Source organism: Gastrolobium bilobum, unplaced genomic scaffold (genome assembly GCF_033153095.1).
Source record: "Gastrolobium bilobum isolate Gb01-03AN ecotype WA unplaced genomic scaffold, APGP_CSIRO_Gbil_v1 utg1374, whole genome shotgun sequence".
NCBI classification, from domain to species: domain Eukaryota; kingdom Viridiplantae; phylum Streptophyta; class Magnoliopsida; order Fabales; family Fabaceae; genus Gastrolobium; species Gastrolobium bilobum.
Genome location: NW_026897474.1, coordinates 92,964 through 119,958, shown reverse-complemented (window position 1 = coordinate 119,958; position 26,995 = coordinate 92,964). Strand labels below are relative to the sequence as shown.

At 39.2% G+C, this 26,995-nt stretch overlaps 1 protein-coding gene across 1 annotated transcript; it reads left to right on the top strand.

The window, feature by feature from the left end:
* The first annotated feature begins 208 nt into the window (after positions 1 to 208).
* On the top strand, positions 209 to 4,191 carry LOC133307226 (uncharacterized). Its single transcript, XM_061507706.1, has 7 exons — positions 209 to 637; positions 740 to 912; positions 1,002 to 1,104; positions 1,813 to 1,929; positions 2,017 to 2,187; positions 3,632 to 3,755; positions 3,835 to 4,191. Exons 1-7 carry the CDS (start codon positions 353 to 355, stop codon positions 4,002 to 4,004), a joined length of 1,143 nt encoding a protein of 380 aa, XP_061363690.1. The 5' UTR covers positions 209 to 352; the 3' UTR covers positions 4,005 to 4,191.
* The last annotated feature ends 22,804 nt before the right edge of the window (positions 4,192 to 26,995 follow it).

Genomic DNA, 26,995 nt, shown 5'->3' with positions numbered 1-26,995 from the left:
TATATATATATATATATATATATAGGGTTTCGATTTTCTCATGCTGTGGACACATCTTATGTGGAGCCCACATCTATTAAAAAAATAAAAAACAAAAATAAATATTACACAAAAATCGAAGTGTCATATATATATATATATATATATATATATAATCCAATTTTTTTTTTCTCCCTTCCCGGTACAAGACTCTACCTTGACCGCACACACTTTTGCAATGTAATTTCCTATAACAAAAACATCAAACGTTAAATTTATATTAGATTTAGGGTTTGAAGGTAATCAAATCCATGCTCCTTTTGTTCATTGTAGAATTCGACCACTGCCACAGCCCACAGGAAAGGAAGCTGAAATGGGAAGCTGTAGTGTGGGAAAGGAAAGGCTTGAGATGTTCGAAGTTGGACCATGCAAAGATGCATACGAAATGGGTCTCTTAATTGGCCAAAGGTTCTCAGAACTGATAAGGAGTAGGGTGGCTAAAGACCTCATTCTTCAAAATCAGCTGCGACCATTTGCAGATACCCCTCAATCTGAATCACTTCTCAAAGCACTCTTTGATAATAATCAAAGGAAATTCCCACGGTATTGGGATGAGCTCTTGGGGACTGCAGCTGGAAGTGGTGTACCTCTTCTTGATGTAATTGCAAAATCCATATATATATATATATATATATATATATATAACATGTTCACAGCCATTTCTTGTAACATTAATATCTAGTTTCTTGTTTTTGAGCAGATTTTACTTATCAACTTCAGGAAGGAGATTCTTGCATTTATTCCCAAAGAAAGAGCACCTAAAAGTTCCAACGAGGATACCTTAGATGACTGCTCTGATGTTCTTGTTGTTGGTGAATCTATGGCCATTGCAGCGCACAACGAAGATGCAAATGTTGCCCTTGTTGGCCACACGTAAGCTTATTAGTTCATATCTTGTCCTAGCTTCAGAATTCGAATAAAATGGCTTTATGAGTATTTTCTGTGTGGATTTACATGTGCAGCTACTTAATCAAAGGAATCATGCCGGACGGACTGTTCTTTGTAGGTTATACATATGCTGGGGAGCTTCCAACTTGCGCGTTTGGGTTCAATAGCCATGGACTGGTAAAAATTTCCTCACTGATCGAGAATCTATATGTGAGTTAACTGGAATTTTGACCCTGCCCTCTGCTGCACAGATATAGCTCTTACAGTGGGTTTTCTTTATTGAAGAAGTAAAGAATTTTATTCATTGTATACGTGTTATTATAATTTTGATAAAAGTTTATTTTTTTTTATTTTTTTAGTGAATAATTAAAGTTTCCTTTTTTTCCCCTCTTCAAATACTTATTAAATTGAAATAAACCTTCATACCAAAAACTAGATTGTTAAGGTAGGAGAGCCTAAAGTTGATATAAACCATACTCTATAAACTTATATTTTCGATGTGAAACTCCAAGTTCCATACCTTGTTACTGGTATCGTAACAACCCACCACACTCCACAGCCCATCGCCCAGCACTACTTTTCTACTAGTGAAATACTATAATGCACCCGTCGTGCTGCTCGATTGCAAGATTGGTAGAGCCTCACCCCAAAAACTAGCTTGTAAGGTAGAAAGCCCAAAGTCCATATAAATCTCGTATCAGAACCTTATGTTTTCGATGAGAGACTCCAAGTCCCCGTACTTTGCAATTGGATCGTAACACAAACATTCTTTTTAAGGGTTATTGAACTGCATGAGGTGTAATTCTGCACCTAATGTTCAAGTCAAGTCCCCTGGACGTATGCTAAAATGTAATGTAAGTAATTAACTCACTTTATGATCCTCAGGCATTCACTTTGGACTCTGTACCCCCGGCTGTAGATGAGATTGTGGCAGGTGGTATTGGGCGCAACTTCATTTCCCGAGACATTCTTGAAGCTACAAGCATAGATGATGCAATGAATGTTAGATTTTGCAGCCTTTGCCTTCTCATCTTTATGAACTCTTGATGATGAGTTTAATGTTTTCATTTTATGCTCTTATTTCATCAGAGGATCCATTCAGCAGAAGTTTCTGTGGGGCATTCTTATAACCTAATTGAAACAAGTACCCGCAGGATTTGCAATGTTGAAACCGCATCTAGGAAGCGGATTTCAGTTTATGAGGTGGGGAAAACACCTTTCTTCCATGCAAACATGTACCTCCACCTAAATATTAATCAGGCAAGTGATACAAACAATCCTGTTTTGCAGCTATTTGATTAAGACCACTGCAAATCACACACACTCAAACACATGTATATATATTCAATAGATAACTCATAATAAACACATAATCATGTTTAGCCACATGGAAATGTGATATGATAAGGGGAACATGTACGAGTCAGTTAGAGTAGTTAGAAATGGTTTACAAGTTGTTAGAAAAGAGATAAGGAAGTTGCAACTGATGTAATAGTACACTGACTATAGGTAATAGTTATAAATAGATGGGTTTGTAATCTGAAGGGGATATCAGAAGAATAATAAAGAATAATTTTGGTTGATTTCCCTCTTAGTTCTCTGTTTCTGTGCTTCTTGAGGTCCTGCACCTCTAACTTTGGTGTTTTCATTTTCAACACCATCCCATTGGCCACCGTGGAATGCATGAAGAAATGCATCAATGTTTTGATGTTCTTGACACTATGGTGCAACAGATGTAGTGATACGGAGTGATACACCAGAAAGAAGAACAAAAGATAGTGTCTTTATTGCTAAATTGTCTGCACGGAGTACAAAGAGCGACTATCCTCTCAAAAGGGGCAATTCCCTTTCACAACTGAGCACTCTCAGTTACTCTCTATGAAATGTAAATTTGTAGAAGTGTGATAGCAGTGAAATCATTCCGTTATATAGTACCTACTCTTGAATTGACTTTACAACTAGTTAACTGACTAGTTTAACTGCCTACTAATTTGAGTCTAACAAGGGCCACTACTTAACCCCAACTACTTCCCAATATAGGTCGTAACATGTTGCAATGACTCAACGAGTCTTTCCTTGCTTTGGATACACGCCATAGGTATAGCTAAAATACATCTTCTATGGTTGCATTTTCTGCCTTCGTGAGTGCTACCCCATTGTCCTCTTCGGTGATTTTGGCCACATCTGCTACTGCTGCTAATCCCTGGGATACAGTAGCAATGGCGGTGCAAATACAAACTACAAAAGTTCAAGAAAACCCTTTCAACATTTCAGGAAAGTTTTACTCATCTTTTCCTTAGACTTTTGCTGCCACTACTTCTCTGGAAAATGCTTCCAAGCTATCTGATTCCGTACCCAAGACATCCTTAATCCCCAATCTTGGGATTTCTTCAATGCAAAGTATGGCTCCTTGTGTTGTGGCTAGATGTAGGATCACTTCTAATAATAAAGATAAATTTTCGTTTTTCAGTTGGTATTGCATCCAAGCAATCTTGTAGTCTTAATTCTGCTGCTAAAAGCCAGAAGATTGTTTCAGATTACATTTCTGCTTGAGGTGCTGCACCTCTAACATAAATGTCTCAATTCACTTCAGCAATAAAATACTTGAACCGTTGAGTAATTGTACGCTAAGATATCATAAATTTTTTTATCAATTGAACATGTCTTGTTTCACTGACTAAAGCATACTTGTATTAAATTCAAGGTACAAGATGAAAATTCAATTGCCAGGCAGAAAAGGGCAGCTGTCCTAAAGAAAATATCAAAAGAGGATTTCTTGTCACTTCTAGGAGATATGGATGATGAAAATTACCCCATATACATGACTGGTAATTTGGAGACATCTGAATCTCTTCTAGTCAATCTTCTTTTGATTATAACTCTTTTTTTTTCTCTTCCAATTCCCAGGTCCATTACTCCACACGCTCTGTACAGCTGTATTCGATCTAGATGAACAAACACTATCAATTATTTCAGGGAATCCAAAAAGTGGAGATGTTTCACATATTTTCTCTACTTCACCAAACGAGCTCAGGGCAGCCATGACAAGCACTCTAAAGCGGCCTAAATATGAATAGAGTTGCAAGAGGAGTTCCTATATTATGTTGGTTCATACCCATGATATGCTGGTTGTTTACCATTTGGGTGTATTTGTGTGTATTTTTTGTGCATTCAAAACTATTTTTCATTGTGGGTGTTTAGTTCTGTGCTTTGGTCTTCGCAAAATTACCTTTATATCTTCTTATTTTTTTAATGAGTACTGCATGCTGCATGCGACCAGTGTTTAAAAATCTGGCCCGATCATCGAGTCAGTCAAGGTCAAGGGTCACGAGTTCAACCGGGGGATTACGGGGTCACACTTTACTAACCCGGTTTTATACATTAAAAAAATATAAATATATATCCTATATGAAAAATTCAAAAAAATCAAACCACCAATCATTAAAGATTCAAAATATACTTAACATAATTCAACCGAATACATCCACAGGTCAATATTCACAAGTTAATCAAAGTGTCAAGGTATAAAAGTATAAAACACATTCCAATGGAGTTAATGAAAAGTTATATTATCAAACTCAAGCCCTTCTTGTCCTTCTCATGCACCTACAACAGTATGTGAAAAGAGATCGTTTACCAATAGAGAATAGTGGAGGAGAGGCGACATCACGATAAATTAACGGAAGAACTAGCACAGTGAAGTAGATCACTGGATCAGGGAGACTGGGTCTGGACTTGGGAGAGAAGATCGGAAGAGAAGAAGAAAAAGAACGATCTAATTTCAAATCTAGTTTTAAATCTAGGCACCAGCGATATTTTTTTTACACATCAAATGACGTCATTTTGTGTTAATTTTTTTTATAAAAAAAATGCAGTAACCTCTTTGACCCCTCTGACTCGGCGGGGTTGACCTCGGGGTGGGGCGGGGTTTTAAAACACTACATGCGACACTCATATATATATATATATATATATATATATATATATATATATATAAGGGAGAAGTTATGTTTATAATTTATTTTTCCTTACAACCTCTTACAATCATTTTTATGGTTGTAGGATTAAAATCAAATTTACATTTCTCACTTAATGTTATCTTGTAACCTTTAATTTGATTTTGATCCCATAAAATTAGTTGTAAGAAGTTATAAAGAAAAACAAATTATAAGTATTATCTCCATCATTTTTTAAGACAAGCGCTGTGTGGTGGTGTCCGAGCACTGTATGAATTTGAATAGTGGCATGCTATGGATCGACTAGACGATCATCAATGCAAATGTTGGTTCAAATGTTAGATGGAGACATACACAAGTCCTCAATCCCTCCTAATTGTTATGGACCTGGGTAAGACTCATGTTCTTGGAAGGCCCAAATGACTCAAACCCTAAGGTAAACTCTATATATAGGAGCTAAAGACCACAGGTATGACTAATCTCCTTTTAACCTATTTTATGCAATCGCAGTGCACACACACCACCCCATCTCTGGCTAAGGTCCCAATATCGTGTGTTGTGATTTTCTAACCCCAAGATACCTAATTCATAGGTATCTAGAGAGAGCACCAGATCCAATATAAACATACTAGCCCACAGTTAGACATCTCTGTCCACAGGCAGAACATTGGCGCCGTCTGTGAGGAATTGGAAAAAATTTCAAACCTCACAATAAAAAATGGCATGCACGACCAGGAGTGGTTACTGGCAGCCATCAGCATCAAATGCTGAGCACAGACGCATCCCCGTAATTTGGGAGGATCCTTCAGGACAGCATGTTCCTGAAAATCATCGGCAGGTGGATACTAACATTGTCCATGTTAGTGATGTGCATTCTGATTCAGCGTCGACTCCAGCGGTGAATCATAATGCTTCGTACATGGAAGGATTACAACTGATTGGGGCACCGACTTCGAATGCGGGACAAATACCCAATGATATTAATCATGACCAGAGGGTCACAGATCTGGCTGTTGCTGTGGTCCTGAGGAGGATGGAGGAGATGGAAAGAAGAAACGAACTCCAAAGAGAGGACGATGCACGACAGATCGAAGGAAATACTAGAGTTAGAGCAAAGGGAAATCGAAAACACAGATCAGAGAAGAAGTCCAGACAAATTTGAGAAACTCGGAAATAGAAGACAAAATGATTTCTGGGGCAAGAGGCAAGATGAAAGAATTCCACTAAGAGGAATATATGAAAAATACGTGTCACTTAATTTACCCAAATCTCAAATATGGAAGGAGGTGGCCTCAACCGAGATGAAAAAGGTTGAAAGACCTCGACCCTTAATGAACAGGGCCGGCTTAGACCATACAAGGTATTCTGCTTTTCATGATGGACCAGGACATATTACGGATGAATGCTGGGATTTAAGGGACGCAATTGAAAAGTATATTAAAGATGGCAAATTATGCTAGTATCTCATAAGGACCCAAGGATTGAGAAATAACAGAAAAAGGAAAGGTCAGCCAATGAGCCCGGCAAAGGAGAAAAAACTAAGAGAGGAAAGCCGGGGTAAAAGGCCGGTTAAAGACGATGATGAGTTTGTAGAACCGGAATTTGAGTCTAATGTCATAAGTGGAGCTTTCGGCGGAGGAGGTGATACAATGAATGCCTGAAGGAAATACTTGAGGGAAGTACTCTCAATCCGAGAGAGGCCTAGGTTTAAGGAAGAAGTCAAAAAGCCAGAGCCACCACTATTATATTTTACCAGAGAAGAGTTGGAGGATGTAATGTCGGGGCACGTCGATGGCTTGGTTATTACTGGAACTTCAGTCAACTGCCGAGTTAAGAAGATTTTTGTTGACAGCGGTAGTTGTGCTGATATAATTTTGTGGGAAGCATTTAAAAAAATGAATCTGGACGAAGGTGACTTGAGGCCATGCAAAACCACCTTGACTGCATTCAATGGTCAGAACACCTCCCCTAAAGGATACATTGATCTTAGACTCACTTTATCATATAACATAATATTGGGAAGACCAACTATTCACAATTGGGATATGTTGGTATCCACAAAGCATCAGAAGCTGAAGATGATTGGTAAGCAAAACACAGTGATTACCATTGCTGGGGATCAGAAGGAATCTCGAGAATGCTACTTCAAGTCGCTTAGGGCCGTGGAGGACGGACCCTCATCTCTAACCCAAATCAGAGAAGGTAATTACGCGGGTCAATCATCACAAACGCAGAAAAAATAGAACTTTGTCAACATGGTGGAGTTGGACATGAGAGATGATACTCAGGTGTCAAGGCCAGAACCTGACGGAGAATTAGAAGAAACAATCGTTGGGGAACAAGGGAAAACTGCGAAGATCGGCAAAGCATTGGAAGTTGACTTAAAAAATGAACTCATCAGATGCTTGAGGAGTAATAAAGACATCTTTGCATGAAAGTCAACAGAAATTCCCGGGGTAAACCCTACATTTTGTTGTCATAAGCTGTTAGTGTACCCCGGAGCCAAGCCTATAACCTAGAAGAAAATAAAGCCCAGTTATGAACCTCAGCAGGTCCTAGAGGACCATGTTAAGGAACTCCTAGAAGTCGGGTTCATCAGAGAAATACAATACACAACTTGGTTATCTAATGTGGTAATGTTGAAAAAGCCAAATAGAAAATGGAGGGTATGCACGAATTATACTGACCTAAACAAGGTGTGCCCAAAGGATTCATATCCTATGCCCAACATTGATTAGCTGGTTGATAGTTCTTCGGGGTTCCAGTTGTTGTCCTTTATGGTGCGTACTCCGAGTATAATCAAATCCCACTACATCTTGATGACCAGGAAAAAACAACATTCATTTCAGAAAGGGCAAACTACTGTTACAATGTGATGCCATTTGGGTTAAAAAACTCCGGGGCTACTTATCAGAGGATGATGAACTGAGTTTTTGAAAACCAACTGGGTAAGAATGTAGAGGTATACACATCGAGATATGATAGTCAAATCATTAGAACCAATGATGCACATTAAGGATTTAGAGCAGACTTTTGAGAAGCTGAGAAGGCATAATATTCGTTTAAACCCAGTAAAATGTGCATTTGGGGTCCCTGTTGGGAAGTTCTTGGGTTTTATGTTGACCCACAGAGGTATTGAAGCAAACTCAGACAAATGCAAAGCCGTGTTAGTTATGAGGGCACCAAAGAGAAAGAAAGAAATACTACTTTTGACAGGAAGGCTAGCTTCCCTTACCAGATTCCTACCCCGATCAGCGAAAACAGCGTTACCCCTCTTCAGGTTGTTAAGAAATGAGGTACAATATGGATGGAGCTTGGAATGTGAAGTTGCATTCCAAGAGATAAAAAAAAGACTGGCTTCCCTGCCGATCTTGTCAAAACCAAGAGGAGGAGAAACATTAATAATATACCTCTCTGTGGGCGACATAACAGTTAGTGCGGTGCTGGTACAAGAAGATGGTGAAGGACAGTAGCCGATCTACTTCATAAGTCGGCTGTTACAAGGACCAGAGCTTAGGTACCAGAGGTTGGAGAAAGTGGCATTTGCTTTGTTAATTTTGGCTAGAAGACTTAGAGCATATTTTCAGGGGCACAAGGTAGTAGTCAGAACGGATTTGCCAATTCGGCAGGTCCTTCACAAACCAGATCTGGTAGGACAAATGATGAACTGGGCAGTCGAGGTATTAGAATTTGATATAGTTTTTGAAAGTTGGAAAGTTATCAAATCTCGGGCACTGGCTGACTTTGTCAGAGAGCTCACTTCGATCCAAGATGAAAGCTCACCTGGTCCAAACATTTGGAAGATATATGTTGATGGTTCCTCTAACTCAAAGGGAAGTGGAGCCGAGATAATTATTGAAAGCTCAGAAGGGATATCGGTGGAGTATTCGCTCTAGTTGAGCTTCAAAACATCAAACAATCAGGTAGAATATGAAGTTTTCATAGTCGGATTGCAGCAAGTAAAGGAGCTTGGAGCACGAAAACTCCAGGTCTTCAATGATTCTCAACTGGTCACTTCCCGGATTGCGGGTAATTACCAGGTAAGGGGACCATTGATGAACAAGTATCTGGAGATAACTAGGCAGTTGATTGCAGAATTTGAAAAGGTGGATATAAGTCATATACCTAGAAATGAATTCAAGGTACAAGATGAAAATTCAATTGCCAGGCAGAAAAGGGCAGCTGTCCTAAAGAAAATATCAAAAGAGGATTTCTTGTCACTTCTAGGAGATATGGATGATGAAAATTACCCCATATACATGACTGGTAATTTGGAGACATCTGAATCTCTTCTAGTCAATCTTCTTTTGATTATAACTCTTTTTTTTTCTCTTCCAATTCCCAGGTCCATTACTCCACACGCTCTGTACAGCTGTATTCGATCTAGATGAACAAACACTATCAATTATTTCAGGGAATCCAAAAAGTGGAGATGTTTCACATATTTTCTCTACTTCACCAAACGAGCTCAGGGCATCCATGACAAGCACTCTAAAGCGGCCTAAATATGAATAGAGTTGCAAGAGGAGTTCCTATATTATGTTGGTTCATACCCATGATATGCTGGTTGTTTACCATTTGGGTGTATTTGTGTGTATTTTTTGTGCATTCAAAACTATTTTTCATTGTGGGTGTTGAGTTCTGTGCTTTGGTCTTCGCAAAATTACCTTTATATCTTCTTATTTTTTTAATGAATACTGCATGCTGCATCCGATCAGTGTTTAAAAATCCGACCCGATCATCTAGTCAGTCAAGGTCAAGGGTCACGAGTTCAACCGGGGGATTACGGGGTCACACTTTACTAAGCCGGTTTTATACATTAAAAAAATATAAATATATATCTTATATGAAAAATTCAAAAAAATCAAACCACCAATCATTAAAGATTCAAAATATACTTAACATAATTCAACCGAATACATCCACAGGTCAATATTCACAAGTTAATCAAAGTGTCAAAGTATAAAAGTATAAAACACATTCCAATGGAGTTAATGAAAAGTTATATTATCAAACTAAAGCCCTTCTTGTCCTTCTCATGCACCTACAACAGTTTGTGAAAAGAGATCTTTTACCAATAGAGAATAGTGGAGGAGAGGGGACATCACGATAAATTAACGGAAGAACTAGCACAGTGAAGTAGATCACTGGATCAGGGAGACTGGGTCTGGACTTGGGAGAGAAGATCGGAAGAGAAGAAGAAAAAGAACGATCTAATTTCAAATCTAGTTTTAAATCTAGGCACCAGCGATATTTTTTTTACACATCAAATGACGTCATTTTGTGTTAATTTTTTTTATAAAAAAAATGCAGTAACCTCTTTGACCCCTCTGACTCGGCGGGGTCGACCTCGGGGTGGGGCGGGGTTTTAAAACACTACATGCGACACTCATATATATATATATATATATATATATATATATATATATATAAGGGAGAAGTTATGTTTATAATTTATTTTTCCTTACAACCTCTTACAATCATTTTTATGGTTGTAGGATTAAAATCAAATTTACATTTCTCACTTAATGTTATCTTGTAACCTTTAATTTGATTTTGATCCCATAAAATTAGTTGTAAGAAGTTATAAAGGAAAAGAAATTATAAGTATTATCTCCATCATTTTTTAAGACAAGCGCTGTGTGGTGGTGTCCGAGCACTGTATGAATTTGAATAGTGGCATGCTATGGATCGACTAGACGACCATCAATGCAAATGTTGGTTCAAATGTTAGATGGAGACATACACAAGTCCTCAATCCCTCCTAATTGTTATGGACCTGGTTAAGACTCATGTTCTTGGAAGGCCCAAATGACTCAAACCCTAAGGTAATCTCTATATATAGGAGCTAAAGACCACAGGTATGACTAATCTCCTTTTAACCTATTTTATGCAATCGCAGTGCACACACACCACCCCATCTCTGGCTAAGGTCCCAATATCGTGTGTTGTGATTTTCTAACCCCAAGATACCTAATTCATAGGTATCTAGAGAGAGCACCAGATCCAATATAAACATACTAGCCCACAGTTAGACATCTCTGTCCACAGGCAGAACATTGGCGCCGTCTGTGAGGAATTGGAAAAAATTTCAAACCTCACAATAAAAAATGGCATGCACGACCAGGAGTGGTTACTGGCAGCCATCAGCATCAAATGCTGAGCACAGACGCATCCCCGTAATTTGGGAGGATCCTTCAGGACAGCATGTTCCTGAAAATCATCGGCAGGTGGATACTAACATTGTCCATGTTAGTGATGTGCATTCTGATTCAGCGTCGACTCCAGCGGTGAATCATAATGCTTCGTACATGGAAGGATTACAACTGATTGGGGCACCGACTTCGAATGCGGGACAAATACCCAATGATATTAATCATGACCAGAGGGTCACAGATCTGGCTGTTGTTGTGGTCCTGAGGAGGATGGAGGAGATGGAAAGAAGAAACGAACTCCAAAGAGAGGACGATGCACGACAGATCGAAGGAAATACTAGAGTTAGAGCAAAGGGAAATCGAAAACACAGATCAGAGAAGAAGTCCAGACAAATTTGAGAAACTCGGAAATAGAAGACAAAATGATTTCTGGGGCAAGAGGCAAGATGAAAGAATTCCACTAAGAGGAATATATGAAAAATACGTGTCACTTAATTTACCCAAATCTCAAATATGGAAGGAGGTGGCCTCAACCGAGATGAAAAAGGTTGAAAGACCTCGACCCTTAATGAACAGGGCCGGCTTAGACCATACAAGGTATTCTGCTTTTCATGATGGGCCAGGACATATTACGGATGAATGCTGGGATTTAAGGGACGCAATTGAAAAGTATATTAAAGATGGCAAATTATGCTAGTATCTCATAAGGACCCAAGGATTGAGAAATAACAGAAAAAGGAAAGGTCAGCCAATGAGCCCGGCAAAGGAGAAAAAACTAAGAGAGGAAAGCCGGGGTAAAAGGCCGGTTAAAGACGATGATGAGTTTGTAGAAACGGAATTTGAGTCTAATGTCATAAGTGGAGCTTTCGGCGGAGGAGGTGATACAATGAATGCCTGAAGGAAATACTTGAGGGAAGTACTCTCATTCCGAGAGAGGCCTAGGTTTAAGGAAGATGTCAAAAAGCCAGAGCCACCACTATTATATTTTACCAGAGAAGAGTTGGAGGATGTAATGTCGGGGCACGTCGATGGCTTGGTTATTACTGGAACTTCAGTCAACTGCCGAGTTAAGAAGATTTTTGTTGACAGCGGTAGTTGTGCTGATATAATTTTGTGGGAAGCATTTAAAAAAATGAATCTGGACGAAGGTGACTTGAGGCCATGCAAAACCACCTTGACTGCATTCAATGGTCAGAACACCTCCCCTAAAGGATACATTGATCTTAGACTCACTTTATCATATAACATAATATTGGGAAGACCAACTATTCACAATTGGGATATGTTGGTATCCACAAAGCATCAGAAGCTGAAGATGATTGGTAAGCAAAACACAGTGATTACCATTGCTGGGGATCAGAAGGAATCTCGAGAATGCTACTTCAAGTCGCTTAGGGCCGTGGAGGACGGACCCTCATCTCTAACCCAAATCAGAGAAGGTAATTACGCGGGTCACATCACAAACGCAGAAAAAATAGAACTTTGTCAACATGGTGGAGTTGGACATGAGAGATGATACTCAGGTGTCAAGGCCAGAACCTGACGGAGAATTAGAAGAAACAATCGTTGGGGAACAAGGGAAAACTGCGAAGATCGGCAAAGCATTGGAAGTTGACTTAAAAAATGAACTCATCAGATGCTTGAGGAGTAATAAAGACATCTTTGCATGAAAGTCAACAGAAATTCCCGGGGTAAACCCTACATTTTGTTGTCATAAGCTGTTAGTGTACCCCGGAGCCAAGCCTATAACCTAGAAGAAAATAAAGCCCAGTTATGAACCTCAGCAGGTCCTAGAGGACCATGTTAAGGAACTCCTAGAAGTCGGGTTCATCAGAGAAATACAATACACAACTTGGTTATCTAATGTGGTAATGTTGAAAAAGCCAAATAGAAAATGGAGGGTATGCACGAATTATACTGACCTAAACAAGGTGTGCCCAAAGGATTCATATCTTATGCCCAACATTGATTAGCTGGTTGATAGTTCTTCGGGGTTCCAGTTGTTGTCCTTTATGGTGCGTACTCCGAGTATAATCAAATCCCACTACATCTTGATGACCAGGAAAAAACAGCATTCATTTCAGAAAGGGCAAACTACTGTTACAATGTGATGCCATTTGGGTTAAAAAACTCCGGGGCTACTTATCAGAGGATGATGAACTGAGTTTTTGAAAACCAACTGGGTAAGAATGTAGAGGTATACACATCGAGATATGATAGTCAAATCATTAGAACCAATGATGCACATTAAGGATTTAGAGCAGACTTTTGAGAAGCTGAGAAGGCATAATATTCGTTTAAACCCAGTAAAATGTGCATTTGGGGTCCCTGTTGGGAAGTTCTTGGGTTTTATGTTGACCCACAGAGGTATTGAAGCAAACTCAGACAAATGCAAAGCCGTGTTAGTTATGAGGGCACCAAAGAGAAAGAAAGAAATACTACTTTTGACAGGAAGGCTAGCTTCCCTTACCAGATTCCTACCCCGATCAGCGAAAACAGCGTTACCCCTCTTCAGGTTGTTAAGAAATGAGGTACAATATGGATGGAGCTTGGAATGTGAAGTTGCATTCCAAGAGATAAAAAAAAGACTGGCTTCCCTGCCGATCTTGTCAAAACCAAGAGGAGGAGAAACATTAATAATATACCTCTCTGTGGGCGACATAACAGTTAGTGCGGTGCTGGTACAAGAAGATGGTGAAGGACAGTAGCCGATCTACTTCATAAGTCGGCTGTTACAAGGACCAGAGCTTAGGTACCAGAGGTTGGAGAAAGTGGCATTTGCTTTGTTAATTTTGGCTAGAAGACTTAGAGCATATTTTCAGGGGCACAAGGTAGTAGTCAGAACGGATTTGCCAATTCGGCAGGTCCTTCACAAACCAGATCTGGTAGGACAAATGATGAACTGGGCAGTTGAGGTATTAGAATTTGATATAGTTTTTGAAAGTTGGAAAGTTATCAAATCTCGGGCACTGGCTGACTTTGTCAGAGAGCTCACTTCGATCCAAGATGAAAGCTCACCTGGTCCAAACATTTGGAAGATATATGTTGATGGTTCCTCTAACTCAAAGGGAAGTGGAGCCGAGATAATTATTGAAAGCTCAGAAGGGATATCGGTGGAGTATTCGCTCTAGTTGAGCTTCAAAACATCAAACAATCAGGTAGAATATGAAGTTTTCATAGTCGAATTGCAGCAAGTAAAGGAGCTTGGAGCACGAAAACTCCAGGTCTTCAATGATTCTCAACTGGTCACTTCCCGGATTGCGGGTAATTACCAGGTAAGGGGACCATTGATGAACAAGTATCTGGAGATAACTAGGCAGTTGATTGTAGAATTTGAAAATGTGGATATAAGTCATATACCTAGAAATGAAAATAACAGGGCTGATATATTATCCAAGCTTGCAAGTACAAAAGGTGGTGGAAATCACAAGATGGTGATAAAACAAAGCATACCCGAGCCGACATGTGTTATGAAAATCACGGAAGCACAGGATTGGCGGTTCGCCATCATGGAGTATCTAGAAAGAGGAGTATTACCACGTGAAAAAGAGGAAGCTAGAAGATTGATCCGGGATGCAGCCTTATAGACCGTGGTGGAAGGACAACTATACAGGAAATGAGTCTATTCACCTCTGTTAAAATGTTTGAACTCGGACAGAGCACAATACGTCTTGTTTGAAATCCATGAGGTAATAAATGGACAACACGTTGGAGGTAAAGCCCTAGCTCGGTAGGCACTTTGAGCTGGGTATTTCTGGCCCTCTACGAATAATGACGCCAAAAAACAAGTCCAAAAATGTGATCAGTGTCAGAGACATGGAAAGAACCTTTTTGCTCCTCCAGAAGAGCTCAATCTTATTACTGCTCCTTGGCCTTTTTTCAAATGGGGAAAAGATCTCTTAGGCCCGTTCGCAGTAGCAGAAGGCCAACTGCGATGGTTAATCATAGTGGTTGATTATTTCACAAAGTGGATAAAAGCAGAACCAATGGTACTATCACCTCGTCCATGATACAACGTTTCTTTGAAAGAAATTTGATTTGCAGGTTTGGTATCCTGTCTGAAATTGTCACTGATAATGGAACGCAATTTGCAAACAAAGCCTTTTAAGAACTAATGAAAACTCTCCATATCCGACATCGTTTCGCCTCGGTGGAGCACCCACTGACCAACGGTCAGGCAGAGGCAGCTAAAAAAGTTATCATAGAGGGATTAAGAAAAAGGCTAGAACAAGACACAAAAGGAAAATGGGTAGAAGAACTACACTATGTACTCTGGGGATATAGAACCACGACGCAGACCTCTACAGAAGAAACCCCATTCAGATTAGCGTATGGATGTGAAACTATGATTCCAGTAGAGCTAGGCGAACCATCTTGCAGAAAAGTTAAAGCATTATCGCAAGCAGAAGAAGAGAACAACAGAAGATAGGAGTTGAGTTGGACTTGATAGACGAGGTCCGGGTTACGGCTTATTGCAGAAACCTAGCGACAAAGCAATTAGTTACAAATCGGTTTAACAAGAAGGTGAAGCCTAGATCATTTATTGCAGGTGACTTAGTTCTTTGAAGAGCAGACATCAGCTGAAGGAAAGTTAGCTCCAAGATGGGAAGGACCATATAGCGTTAAAGGAAAATTTCCAAAGGGTGCATACATGCTAGAAACTCCAGAAGGGAAGATCTTAAAAAGAACCTGGAACGCGGACAAGCTGAAAAAGTATTATAGTTAAAGATAAAAGAGTGGCAATAAAAGTTTCCTACCATTGTAATCTCAAACTTTGCTATGAATAGTTACATCAATAAAGTATCCATTTTCAGAAATCATGTACTTGTTATAAAGAAAACCGAGGTATTGGAATTCGTCTTGCAAGAAAGCAAGGACATGAATTCTAGTCGAGGCATAAAATCGAGGTATTGGAATCTGTCTTGCAAAAAGCAAGAACGTGGATTCTAGCCAAGGAATAAAACTGAGGTAGTGGAACCCACCTTGCAAAGCAAGGCAGTGTGGATTCTAGCCAAGGGATAAGACAGAGGTAGTGGAACCCGCCTTGTAAAACCAAAGCGGGAGATTCTATCCGAAATCTTGGAAAATAAGGGGACGCCCTTAATAATCCAATTATTGCTAAGGAAGCAAGATTATTGCTGAGAAAGCAAAAATTATTGCTAAGAAAGCAAAATTATCGCTAAGAAAGCAAAACTATTGCTAAGAAAGCAATACATCCAAGTTTTGATAAAAAAATGAGACTTGCGAAATAAAATAGAGGTAAGCTTAAAAAACCTTGATCATGTTAAGTTGCTACCTCAACGAAACCATCCGGGAAAAGGAACCGGATTGAATAGCAAAATTTGCAAAAAGTAACTTGACAAAATCAGCATTTGGGAAATAAAGCAAGAGATATTCATTATAAAACCAAAAAAGGGATCTCCAAGCCCTTTCAAAGCAAAATAGAAAGCAGTACAAAGATAAACCGGCATCCCGGCCCTTCAAACAAACAAATCATGCCTCTTCATCCCGCATCATTTCGCTCACCTCGGCTGCGAAGGCTTGACCTGCGGCTTCGGCTGCCGGGGTGATAACTACATCCTCCGTAGTATCTAGGTCTTGATTAATTCTGGGAGGAATAGAAACTCCACCACGGATGTAGCCGAAATAGTCAAGTTGGTCAATATTCAGAGTCACCTGGGATTAAAATATTTTATCTGGTTGATAGCCTTAGTAAATGACTGCCAACAGCCTTCTCCAGAGCAGATTGACTAAGGTCATAATCGGATTGCAAAGTCTGGAGATCAGATCTTAATTTGCCATTTTCCAAATCTAGGGCATTGCTAGCAGATTCCTCTATCAGCAAAGCCGATTTCTCTTTAAAATGATTAACAATAGCATCTTTGTCAATCTCGAGGTTGAAAGAATCCGCTACAAATTTCAATTCAACTTTGGATTGCTCTAGAGACGACTTTAACTCAGCAGCAACAACGATTAAACTTTGGTTCTCTTCATTCATTTTATCACGATCATCTCGAAGTGCATCAAGCTCAGCAACGAGTTCTGTATGTTTCTCTAGTAAGAGAGAGTATGGTTTCAATAAAGAGGCCGCTTTGAAGGCTACAACTCGGCCTTTTGCAACTTTTCCATCTTGGCTCTGGAAATCACCCCAGATCCAAAAATTGTGGGAGGAGGGCGAGTCACACCTCGGAGCTCAGTGGCCACCCCAGTTTACCACAAAGCACCTGTCCTTAGACTGGCTGGAAGAACAGGGGGATCGAGGTACCACGGTTTACAGATACCACAACATGCGTAGTACCTCCTGTACCTTCAGTTTGGAGAACAGCGTTGAGACTTGACTCCAACCAACTGTCAGTATCTTCTGTAAGGTCCATCACTGACACGGTTGGGTTGATAACCGGGGTAGAAGATGTGGTGGCGGTAGAAGGACCGACAGTCTTCTGTCTCTTGGCAGCTTGGGTTGGCCAGGTTGAAGGCTTACCTCGTAAAGCCAATATGTAATCCAGTTCGTCCTTCATACTGGGGTCTGCAATGAAAATGAATATAATTAAATCAAACAATGAGATAAAATAATACATAAGTGAAGCAAAAAGGCATACTAGTTTGGTTTGGGCCGGCCTGTGATCTGGCTACAAGAGAAGCTGCGCTCATATGGCCTTGGGACTGTACATGGTCCAATAAAGCCTTGACGTTGACTTTATCTTCCCTCGACAATCTCAGTTTAAAGTCATATGACTTACGCAGGTGGTGTTCCTGGGACCAATAAGAGGAAATTTTCCTTCTCTATCCTCTCCAATAAACCACGGCCTCTCTCCGACTTCGGCAATTACTTTAAAATATGAGCCCTTAAAATCCTTAAAGGAATCACTGCAGATAGAAAATAATTTCCTAGAAGGATTATTGGCGCGACCACGGATGCTGGTCCACCCCTTAAATCTGGGAGCTTCAGAGTCGGTTTGAGGGGTATACACGTTGAAGAAATAAAGGAAAAGAGAAATGGTGTAGGGTAAGGACAAGGTTGAGCATAGCTGCTCAAAGGCATCTATATAGGCCCACCCATTAGGGTAAATCTGAGATGAGGCAAGGAGAAGATGGCTAAAGATTGTATTTGGAATGTTGAAAAGTGAAATCGAATACCAATTTTGGTAATAAGATCTCGGCAGAAGAAAAAAGAATGTGGCTCTTTGTGATTTTGACCTGAACAAACAGGGTCATCTTCTGCTATAGAGAAATCATTGAACCCAACAGGGTTGCCTATAGGAAGCCCGGATACATCTTCAGTGGTCATACTGTTAGTATATGGATGTCCTAGAGACAATCTTTTGATTAGATTAGGACATATGTAGACATTTTATATTGTCGCAAATAAATAAAAAGCACTCTTTATCCTGTTTCATATTTTGTCTCAATATTATAGTTAATATTTTATATGAGTAACTAGATGAACCCCTTGAAATAAAATAGGTATCTGTGATGAGATCAAGATAATGAGGATTCAAGGATACTGGATGTTTATTCCTAATTTTATGTTCCTAGTCTAGAGACACTGAGAATGGGGATCAGTGATCTCGGGTAAGACTAGCACGACTTATCTACTTGTATTCGGATGCAAGGTAAAGACCTCATGAGCTACAGATATGGAGATGTCTTAGCTAAAGTCGTGGGTGGACCTATAAAGGTATAGCTCGCACTGAACAGACCCACAAAGAGACTCTATGAGGAAATCTTACAAAAGTATATTAGAGTAGTCTCTTAATATTTGGGTATGTCTTTCCTTAGACCAAAAGTTGTTACCTAGATTGTGTTCTAGAAGGCATGTTTTGATTGTATACCTCGTCTGCCTGAAACATGGAGACTCATAGATATATTTTTGGGCATGTCCGGAAAGAGCACAGGCCTAGGGTGATAAGCTGAAGGAGTTCGTCAAATCTCTGTAAAGGATTAGGTTATCCGTAAATCGGAGAAATCGGGATGACATTTACGGAACTCGGGAATCTATGCATAGTAAAAGAGATCATGAGATGATTTGCCTTTAGGTTAAATGTTTGAACGTTTGAATTTAAATGTTTGAATTCGAATTTGAATTGGCTATGAAAAGTTGTTTCATAACAAAAGGATAAGATAAGATCTTGTTGGAACAAATCCCTAGTATCAAGGGGAGATCTTTGAGCATCACCCAAGGTTGTCTGGGGCGCTGATTTGGGTTGTTATGAGTGTCATTTAGTCAACCAAATAATCTCCAAATCAGATTTGGTTGGTTGAGAGAATAATTGATTGAGTTGGTTCAAAATTGGAATTGCAACAACTCCATCTTTTTCTCCCTTGGTGTGCGCTACCTTGATCAGATTGAAAAATCTGATTTAAATGCTTAGACTCTCTCATCTCCTTTGGTAATTCTTTTGTTAGGTTTTTCTTAAGAGGTTTTGAAAAATAACCTAGCCACCTCTCATCAAATCCATGCGCCATTTTTGTGAAGTTTTAAGCTGAAAATTTCACTCATCTAAACACATTAACCTTGCATCCTCCTTCATCCATTGAACGCCTAGCCAACCTTCTTTGTGGTGTTTAATTGGTGGCTTTTCAAGAAGGGTTCTTGCATCTTGACGTACGGTGGTATGGATCAACATTAGAGGGTTTGAACCATTTCAAACCTTACATTGATCACCGTGGAGTTTTAATCACGAATAAGGTATATCATTGCGTCCTAAAGTACGCAACTTTATTGACATGTGTGTTTCCGCTTTTGAAAATTTTTGTTTTCATCCTCACATGCCATCGGCCTTCAAGGCCAATTACTTTCAAGTGGTATCAAAGCCCGGTTGCTTTACTATCGGCGGGTGATGGTACTTTGTTTGTGAAATTTGTTTTCTCACGGTTAAAAGTTCTTTAAAGAGGTTAAAGATTGATTCTTTGCATGTGGATATAAATTTCAATACTTTAAAATGTTAAAGATTGTCTTTTTATGAACTTGATTAATATGATTATAGTGTTCATATATCTACGTGTACTCATGGTTTAGTTTCTTTATAATTCTTTTTGAAAGTTTTCAAAAGAAACATTTTTTTTAAAAAGGAATATGATTCTGCCATGATGTGAATATTCAAATGCCTGGTTTTCTCCATGATTTTATTTCAAGATGCATGAAATGTTCATGGCATATCCTGATCACGTGAATAAAATTAGGGTTCTCGATCTTGATTTTGTGATCTTGATAATTTTGGGCTTTGGTTAGATGAATTGTTCATGATCATAGCATAAATTTTTGTGATAAAATTTCTCTTACATGTGAATGTGTGGTTCGGCCATATTGTGATATGGTTGTGTTTATGGTTTACTTTTTTTGTGTTCTTTGAGAAAGAATTTAAAAAGATTTGAATTATGTATAAGGATACAAGATTCGGACATTTTGGAAAATTAGGAGATTTTGAAATTTTGATTATTGTTTTGATATTTTAATTGTTAAATTATCAAGGTATATGTGAGAACATGTTTAATATAATATTTTGTACTTGCAAGTTGTCTAACTTTTCAGGTGCAAATTGGAAGAGGATAGTCATGGCGCCCGAGTTTGAATTTCAAATTTTAAATTTTAAATTAAAGGTGTAATTTTGCTTTTTTAAAATTAAAGGTGTAATTTTGCTCTATTTAAATTAAAGATGTAAATTTGAATTTTGAATTTTGTATATTCATTTGTCCCTCCAAAGATGTTTTGGAGTTTCTTTAATTATTTTGTAATTAGAGAATTAGGCTAGTGGCGTTTAGACGACAAGGAGTCGTGGCTTAAGAAGCAAGATGGACGAATGCACGAGCACCATGACCGTCTCAAATAAAATTGTTTTATATGCTTGTATGTTTTTAAACGACTAGTATGCATGAGATAGTGTATCGCGAATGTATGCTTTTATGTTTTTAAACGACTAGTATGCATGAATTGGACAAATCGCGTTTGTATGTATTATCGTGCACGTCCAATTACGACTAGTGTAATCCGATAGATGTTTGACATAGGTTACGACTAGCATGATAATAATACATATGCATTTGATGAGACTTGGTAAACCCTAAATAAAAGGAACCCTTAAAAGGAATAAATTCTTAAGCGCATGATTACCTTCCACCACCAATATTACTCAAACCTCCTCTAAATAGTGGTGCTCCACAACTCAGTTGGAACCCACTATTTCGTTGAGTAAGAGTAGTATTAGAAGTGTTAGACACTTAGGGTGGTGGTTAATGCTTAACTAAGAACATGAGTTGCAGGCTCAGCCGGGCTCATGTGCTTAGGGTAATAATGCTAGGTTGGTTGCATGAGATGCACCACTAAGTGACAAGGAGTTGTCAACCTAATGTTAAGAGAGGGTATGAGATACTGTTGTTAAAGATCAACCCATTATTTAATTTTAATCTTGCGGTCTCAGACGAGGGTTAAAATAATTAATCGCACTCTTAAAATTCCACTAAGGTAAAATCTAAAAGTAGAACAACCCTAAGTCAAAGTTCAAGGGTTGTTGACTTAGATAAAATAGTGGGAGGGGCATATTATTTAAAGTCTTTAATAATTTGCTCTTATTACACGACAATATATTAATTAATTTATCTTTACATTTTTTCAGCTTTTAGTATGACTAATCCACTGTCACTGCGCTCTATACTCGATACGAACAAACTGACCGGTTCAAACTTTATGGACTGGTATCGGAACTTGAGAATTGTTATTAGGGCCGAAAAGATAGCTTATATTCTAGATGCTGATTTACCCGTAGCTCTTAAGGAAGGGGAAGCTGGTTATGAGAATTTCGATTTCGAAGCTCATAAACAACACATGGATGACAATATGTTGACTGTCTGCATCATGTTGGCATCCATGTCGCCTGAACTGCAAAAGCAGCATGAGCATATGGATGCTCCCTCTTTTGTCTTACATCTTAAGGAGTTGTATGACATTAAAGGCAGGCATGAGAGGTATGAGGCCTCTAGATAATTGTTCTCATGCAGGATGTCTGAGAGCAGTCATGTTCTTAAGACGATCGGGCTCATTGAGAAGCTAGGAAATCTAGGCTTCGTGATGGATGCCGAGCTAAGTAATGACTTAGTCCTCACCTCACTTCCACCTTCCTTCAGTCAATTCATTATGAATTACAACATGCATGGGATGCTTGTGAGCTTGCCTGAATTGTTAAGTATGTTAACAACTGCTGAAGTGTCTATCAAGAAGGATAAGACACATGCTCTTCTGATTGGTGGGCCTAGCAAGGCCAAAGGTAAGGGCGAGGAGCCTGCAAAAGGCAACTCCCTTAAATCCAAAGGAAAACCCAAGAAGAAGAAAGGTAAAAAGAAGGGTAAAAGTGCATCCAAGGACAAAAGCGATGATGAGTGCTTCCATTGTGGCAAGAAAGGCCATTGGAAGAGGAATTGTCCAGACTACCTAAAGAATGTGAAGGACAAGAAGCACGGTGATGCTTCTACCTCAGGTATTTACATGATTGAGATAAATTATTCTTGTGCTAATCCGACTTCATGGGTATTGGATACCGGATGTGGTTCTCATATTTGCAATTCGGTGCAGGTACTTAGGAGCCCAAGAAAATTGGAGAGGAACGAGGTGGACCTCCGCGTTGGTAATGGAGCAAGAGTTGCTGCTCATGCTGTTGGAGATGCCGACCTCATTTTGCCTACGGGCCTTTTATTGCATTTGAATAATTGTCTTTATGTTCCTAGCATTTCTAGAAACATTATCTCTATTTCTTGTTTAGAACAAGATGGTTTTGCTTTCACTATTAAGGATGGTACATTTTCTATCATTTCGAATGATATTGTTTTTGGTATTGCTTCTTTAATAAATGGCTTATATGTTTTGGAAATGGGAACTGAAGTACTCATTGTAAATGTGAAACGACCTAGGATAGATAATCAATCTTATCTTTGGCATTGTAGACTAGGGCACATAAACGAAACAAGATTGTCTAGGATGCATGCGAATGGATACCTAGATTCCATGGATTTGGAATCCTATGGACAATGGGAATCTTGTCTAGCTGGAAAAATGACTCGTCACAAGCGCAAAGGGCTTGAGAGTCATAGGGCTAGTGAGTTATTAAAACTCATTCACTCTGATGTATGTGGCCCAATGTCTATAGAGGCTAGAGGAGGATACACCTATTTCATTACCTTTACTGATGATAAATCGAGATTTGGGTACGTGTACCTAATGAGATATAAATCCAAAGCTTTTGAAAAATTCAAAGAGTTTAAGAATGAAGTAGAGAAACAGCGTGGCAAGATGATTAAGACATTGCGATCAGATCGTGGTGGTGAATATCTGAGCCATCAGTTTCAGGATTATCTAAGAAAAAATGGAATTCTCTCGCAGTTTACTGCACCTTACACACCGCACCAAAATGGTGTCTCTGAAAGGAGAAACAGGACCTTGTTAGACATGGTCAGGTCTATGATGAGTGAGACTCAACTTCCAAAATCGTTTTGGGGATATGCCTTAGACACAACGACATACCTTCTAAATAGGGTACCGTCTAAATCTGTTCAGACCACACCATATGAGATATGGAATGGTAAGAGACCCAACCTGAGTTACCTCAGGGTATGGGGATCGCTAGCATATGTCAAAACGTTGGCATCAGACAAGCTTAGTGCTAAGAGTGCTAAATGTCTATTTGTGGGGTATCCTAAAGGTACTAAGGGATCTACTTTTACTCCATGGATGAACACAAGGTGTTTGTGTCCAAGAATGCAGAGTTCCTTGAGAAAGATTTGATTTCTCAAGGAGCCAATGGGAGTAAGATTGATCTTGAAGAAGTTCAAGGACCACAAGAACAGATTGAGGAACCCGAGTCTGCTCCGCATGCGACGTTCTCCAATGGAGAAGTAAACACAACTTTGTAGGTCTACTAGGGTCACCCATCCACCTGAGAGGTATGGGTTTGTGATTGAGAATCAACAAACTGTCGAGGATGATGAACCTAGTAACTATGAGGAGGCGGTCAAGGATGTTGACTCCTCTAAATGGCTTGAAGCCATGGAATCTGAAATAGATTTGATGTATCAAAACAAGGTATGGACCTTGGTTCCTAAACCGCAAGGAATAGTTCCTATCGGTAATAAATGGGTCTTTAAAAGAAAGACTGATGCAAATGGCAACGTTCAAACCTACAAAGCTAGGTTGGTTGCGAAAGGATATCGTCAAGGACAATGAGTTGACTATGATGAGACTTTCTCACCAGTTGCATGATCAAATCTAGTAGGATCATGCTTGCAATAGCAGCATATCACGACTATGAAATTTGGCAAATTGATGTCAAGACCTCCTTCTTGAATGGATTCTTGAAGGAGGAAGTGTACAAGACACAACCTAAAGGTTTTGAAGCCAAAGGTCAACAACATATGGTATGCAAGCTTCAGAGGTCGATATATGGGCTAAAGCAAGCATCAAGGAGTTGGAATATTCGTTTTGATGAAGTCGTTAGGAGTAACGGTTTTATCAAGAACAAGGATGAACCTTGTGTTTACAAGAAGGTTATTGGGAGTAATGTCATCTTCCTGGTACTTTATGTAGATGACATATTGCTAATAGGAAATGACATCCCCACATTACAAACAACGAAAGACTGACTTTCAGAAAGCTTCACCATGAAGGATTTGGGAGAAGCGGCCTTTATACTTGGTATAAAAATCTATAGAGATAGATCCAAGAGGCTGCTGGGTTTATCTCAATCCACGTATGTTGACAAGATGCTAAAGAGGTTTAGCATGGAAGGGTCAAAAAGGGGTTTTCTTCCCGTCAGTCATGGGGTACATCTTTCAAAGGCTATGTGTCCTAAGTCACAGCCTGAGAAGGATCGCATGAGTGGAATTCCATACGCTTCGGCTATTGGATCCATCATGTATGCCATGATATGTACGAGACCAGATGTCTCATATGCTTTGAGCATTACGAGCAGATACCAGTCTGACCCTGGAGAGGGTCACTGGACAGCAGTCAAGACCATCCTTAAGTACTTAAGAAGAACTAAGGATACGTTTCTGGTCTATGGTAGGGTTGATGAGCTTTCAGTGAAAGGATTCACTGATGCCAGCTTTCAGAGTGACAAAGATGAATGCAAGTCACAGTCAGGGTTCATATTCACCTTAAATGGTGGGGCAGTATCTTGGAAGAGTTCCAAGCAGGAGACAACAACAGATTCAACGATAAAAGCTGAATACATAGCTGCTTCAGAAGCGGCTAAGGAGGCCGTGTGGATCAAGAAGTTCATATCTGAATTAAGGGTGGTTCCAAGCGTGGATGAGCCCATATAGTTGCTTTGCGACAACACATGAGCCATTGCGCAGTAAAAGGAACCTAGGTCTCATCAAATATCTAAGCACATGCTCCACAGATATCATATGATTAGAGAAATCATTGATAGGATGGATGTAAAGATGGATTATGTTCCAACAGATGATAACCTAGCCGATTCTCTGACAAAGGCTGTTTCTCAGAGAAAACATGATAGTCATTATGAGGCTTTAGGTATACGACTTAGGTCAGACTGGCTCTAGGCCAAGTGGGAGCTTGTTAGTATATGGATGTCCTAGAGATAATCTTTTGATTAGATTAGGACATATGTGGACCTTTTATATTGTCGCAAATAAATAAAAAGCACTCTTTATCCTGTTTCATATTTTGTCTCAATATTATAGTTAATATTTTATATGAGTAACTCGATGAACCCCTTGGAATAAAATAGGTATCTCTTGAGTATCTGTGATGAGATCACGATCATGAGGATTCAAGGATACTGGATGTTTATTCCTAATTTTATGTTCCTAGTCTAGAGACATTGAGAATGAGGATCAGTGATCTCGGGTAAGACTAGCACGACTTATCTACTTGTATTCGGATGCAAGGTAAAGACCTCATGAGCTACAGATATGGAGATTTCTTAGCTAAAGTCGTGGGTGGACCTATAAGGGTATAGCTCGCACTGAACAGACCCACAAAGAGACTCTATGAGAAAATCTTACAAAAGTATCATTAGAGCAGTCTCTTAATATTTGGGTATGTCTTTCCTTAGACCAAAAGTTGTCACCTAGATTGTGTTCTAGAAGGCATGTTTTCATTGTACATCTCGTCTGCCTGAAACAAGGAGACTCATAGGTATATTTTTGGGAATGTCCTGAAAGAGCACAGGCCTAGGGTGATAAGCTGAAGGAATTCGTCAAATCTCTGTAAGGGATTAGGTTATCCGTAAACCGGAGAAATCGGGATGACATTTACGGGACTCGGGAATCTATGCATAGTAAAAGAGATCATGAGATGATCTGCCTTTAGAGTCAGTAAATTGAAGATTCTCTATTTCGAATTAAAGCGTACCCTAAACCACAAGGGTTGATACATTTCCTCACCCTAGGTTTAAAGGGAAGGTAACCGAGACGAAAGAAAATACATACGGTAACCAAATATATGTAATAGGATGATCATGTCATTAATATAACTAGCTCTGGGGCAATAAAGCATTGCTAGTGCTCTGTGTTGTCATTAAATGGGTTGTGGGCTTTTTGGGCCCAAGCTCATTTATGTCAGTGGCTATGTTGGGCCTAATGGGTCACACACTAATGCGTTATTGTCTTGATGATATATTATTAAAGGTAATGGGCCTAATAAAGGTTGTTAGCCCAAGAAGAAGTTTGGAAGCCCACCTAAGAGGGAAAGGGCGCATGGTAATTTTAATGGGCTTGGATGGTCTAAGACATTATTAATTAATTTAATTAGTTAAATTAATTATCAAATATTTAAATTTAGAATTTGAATTTTGAATTTAAATGTTTGAACGTTTGAATTTAAATGTTTGAATTCAAATTTGGATTGGCTATGAAAAGTTGTTTCATAACAAAAGGATAAGATAAGATCTTGTTGGAACAAATCCCTAGTATCAAGGGGAGATCTTTGAGCATCACGCAATG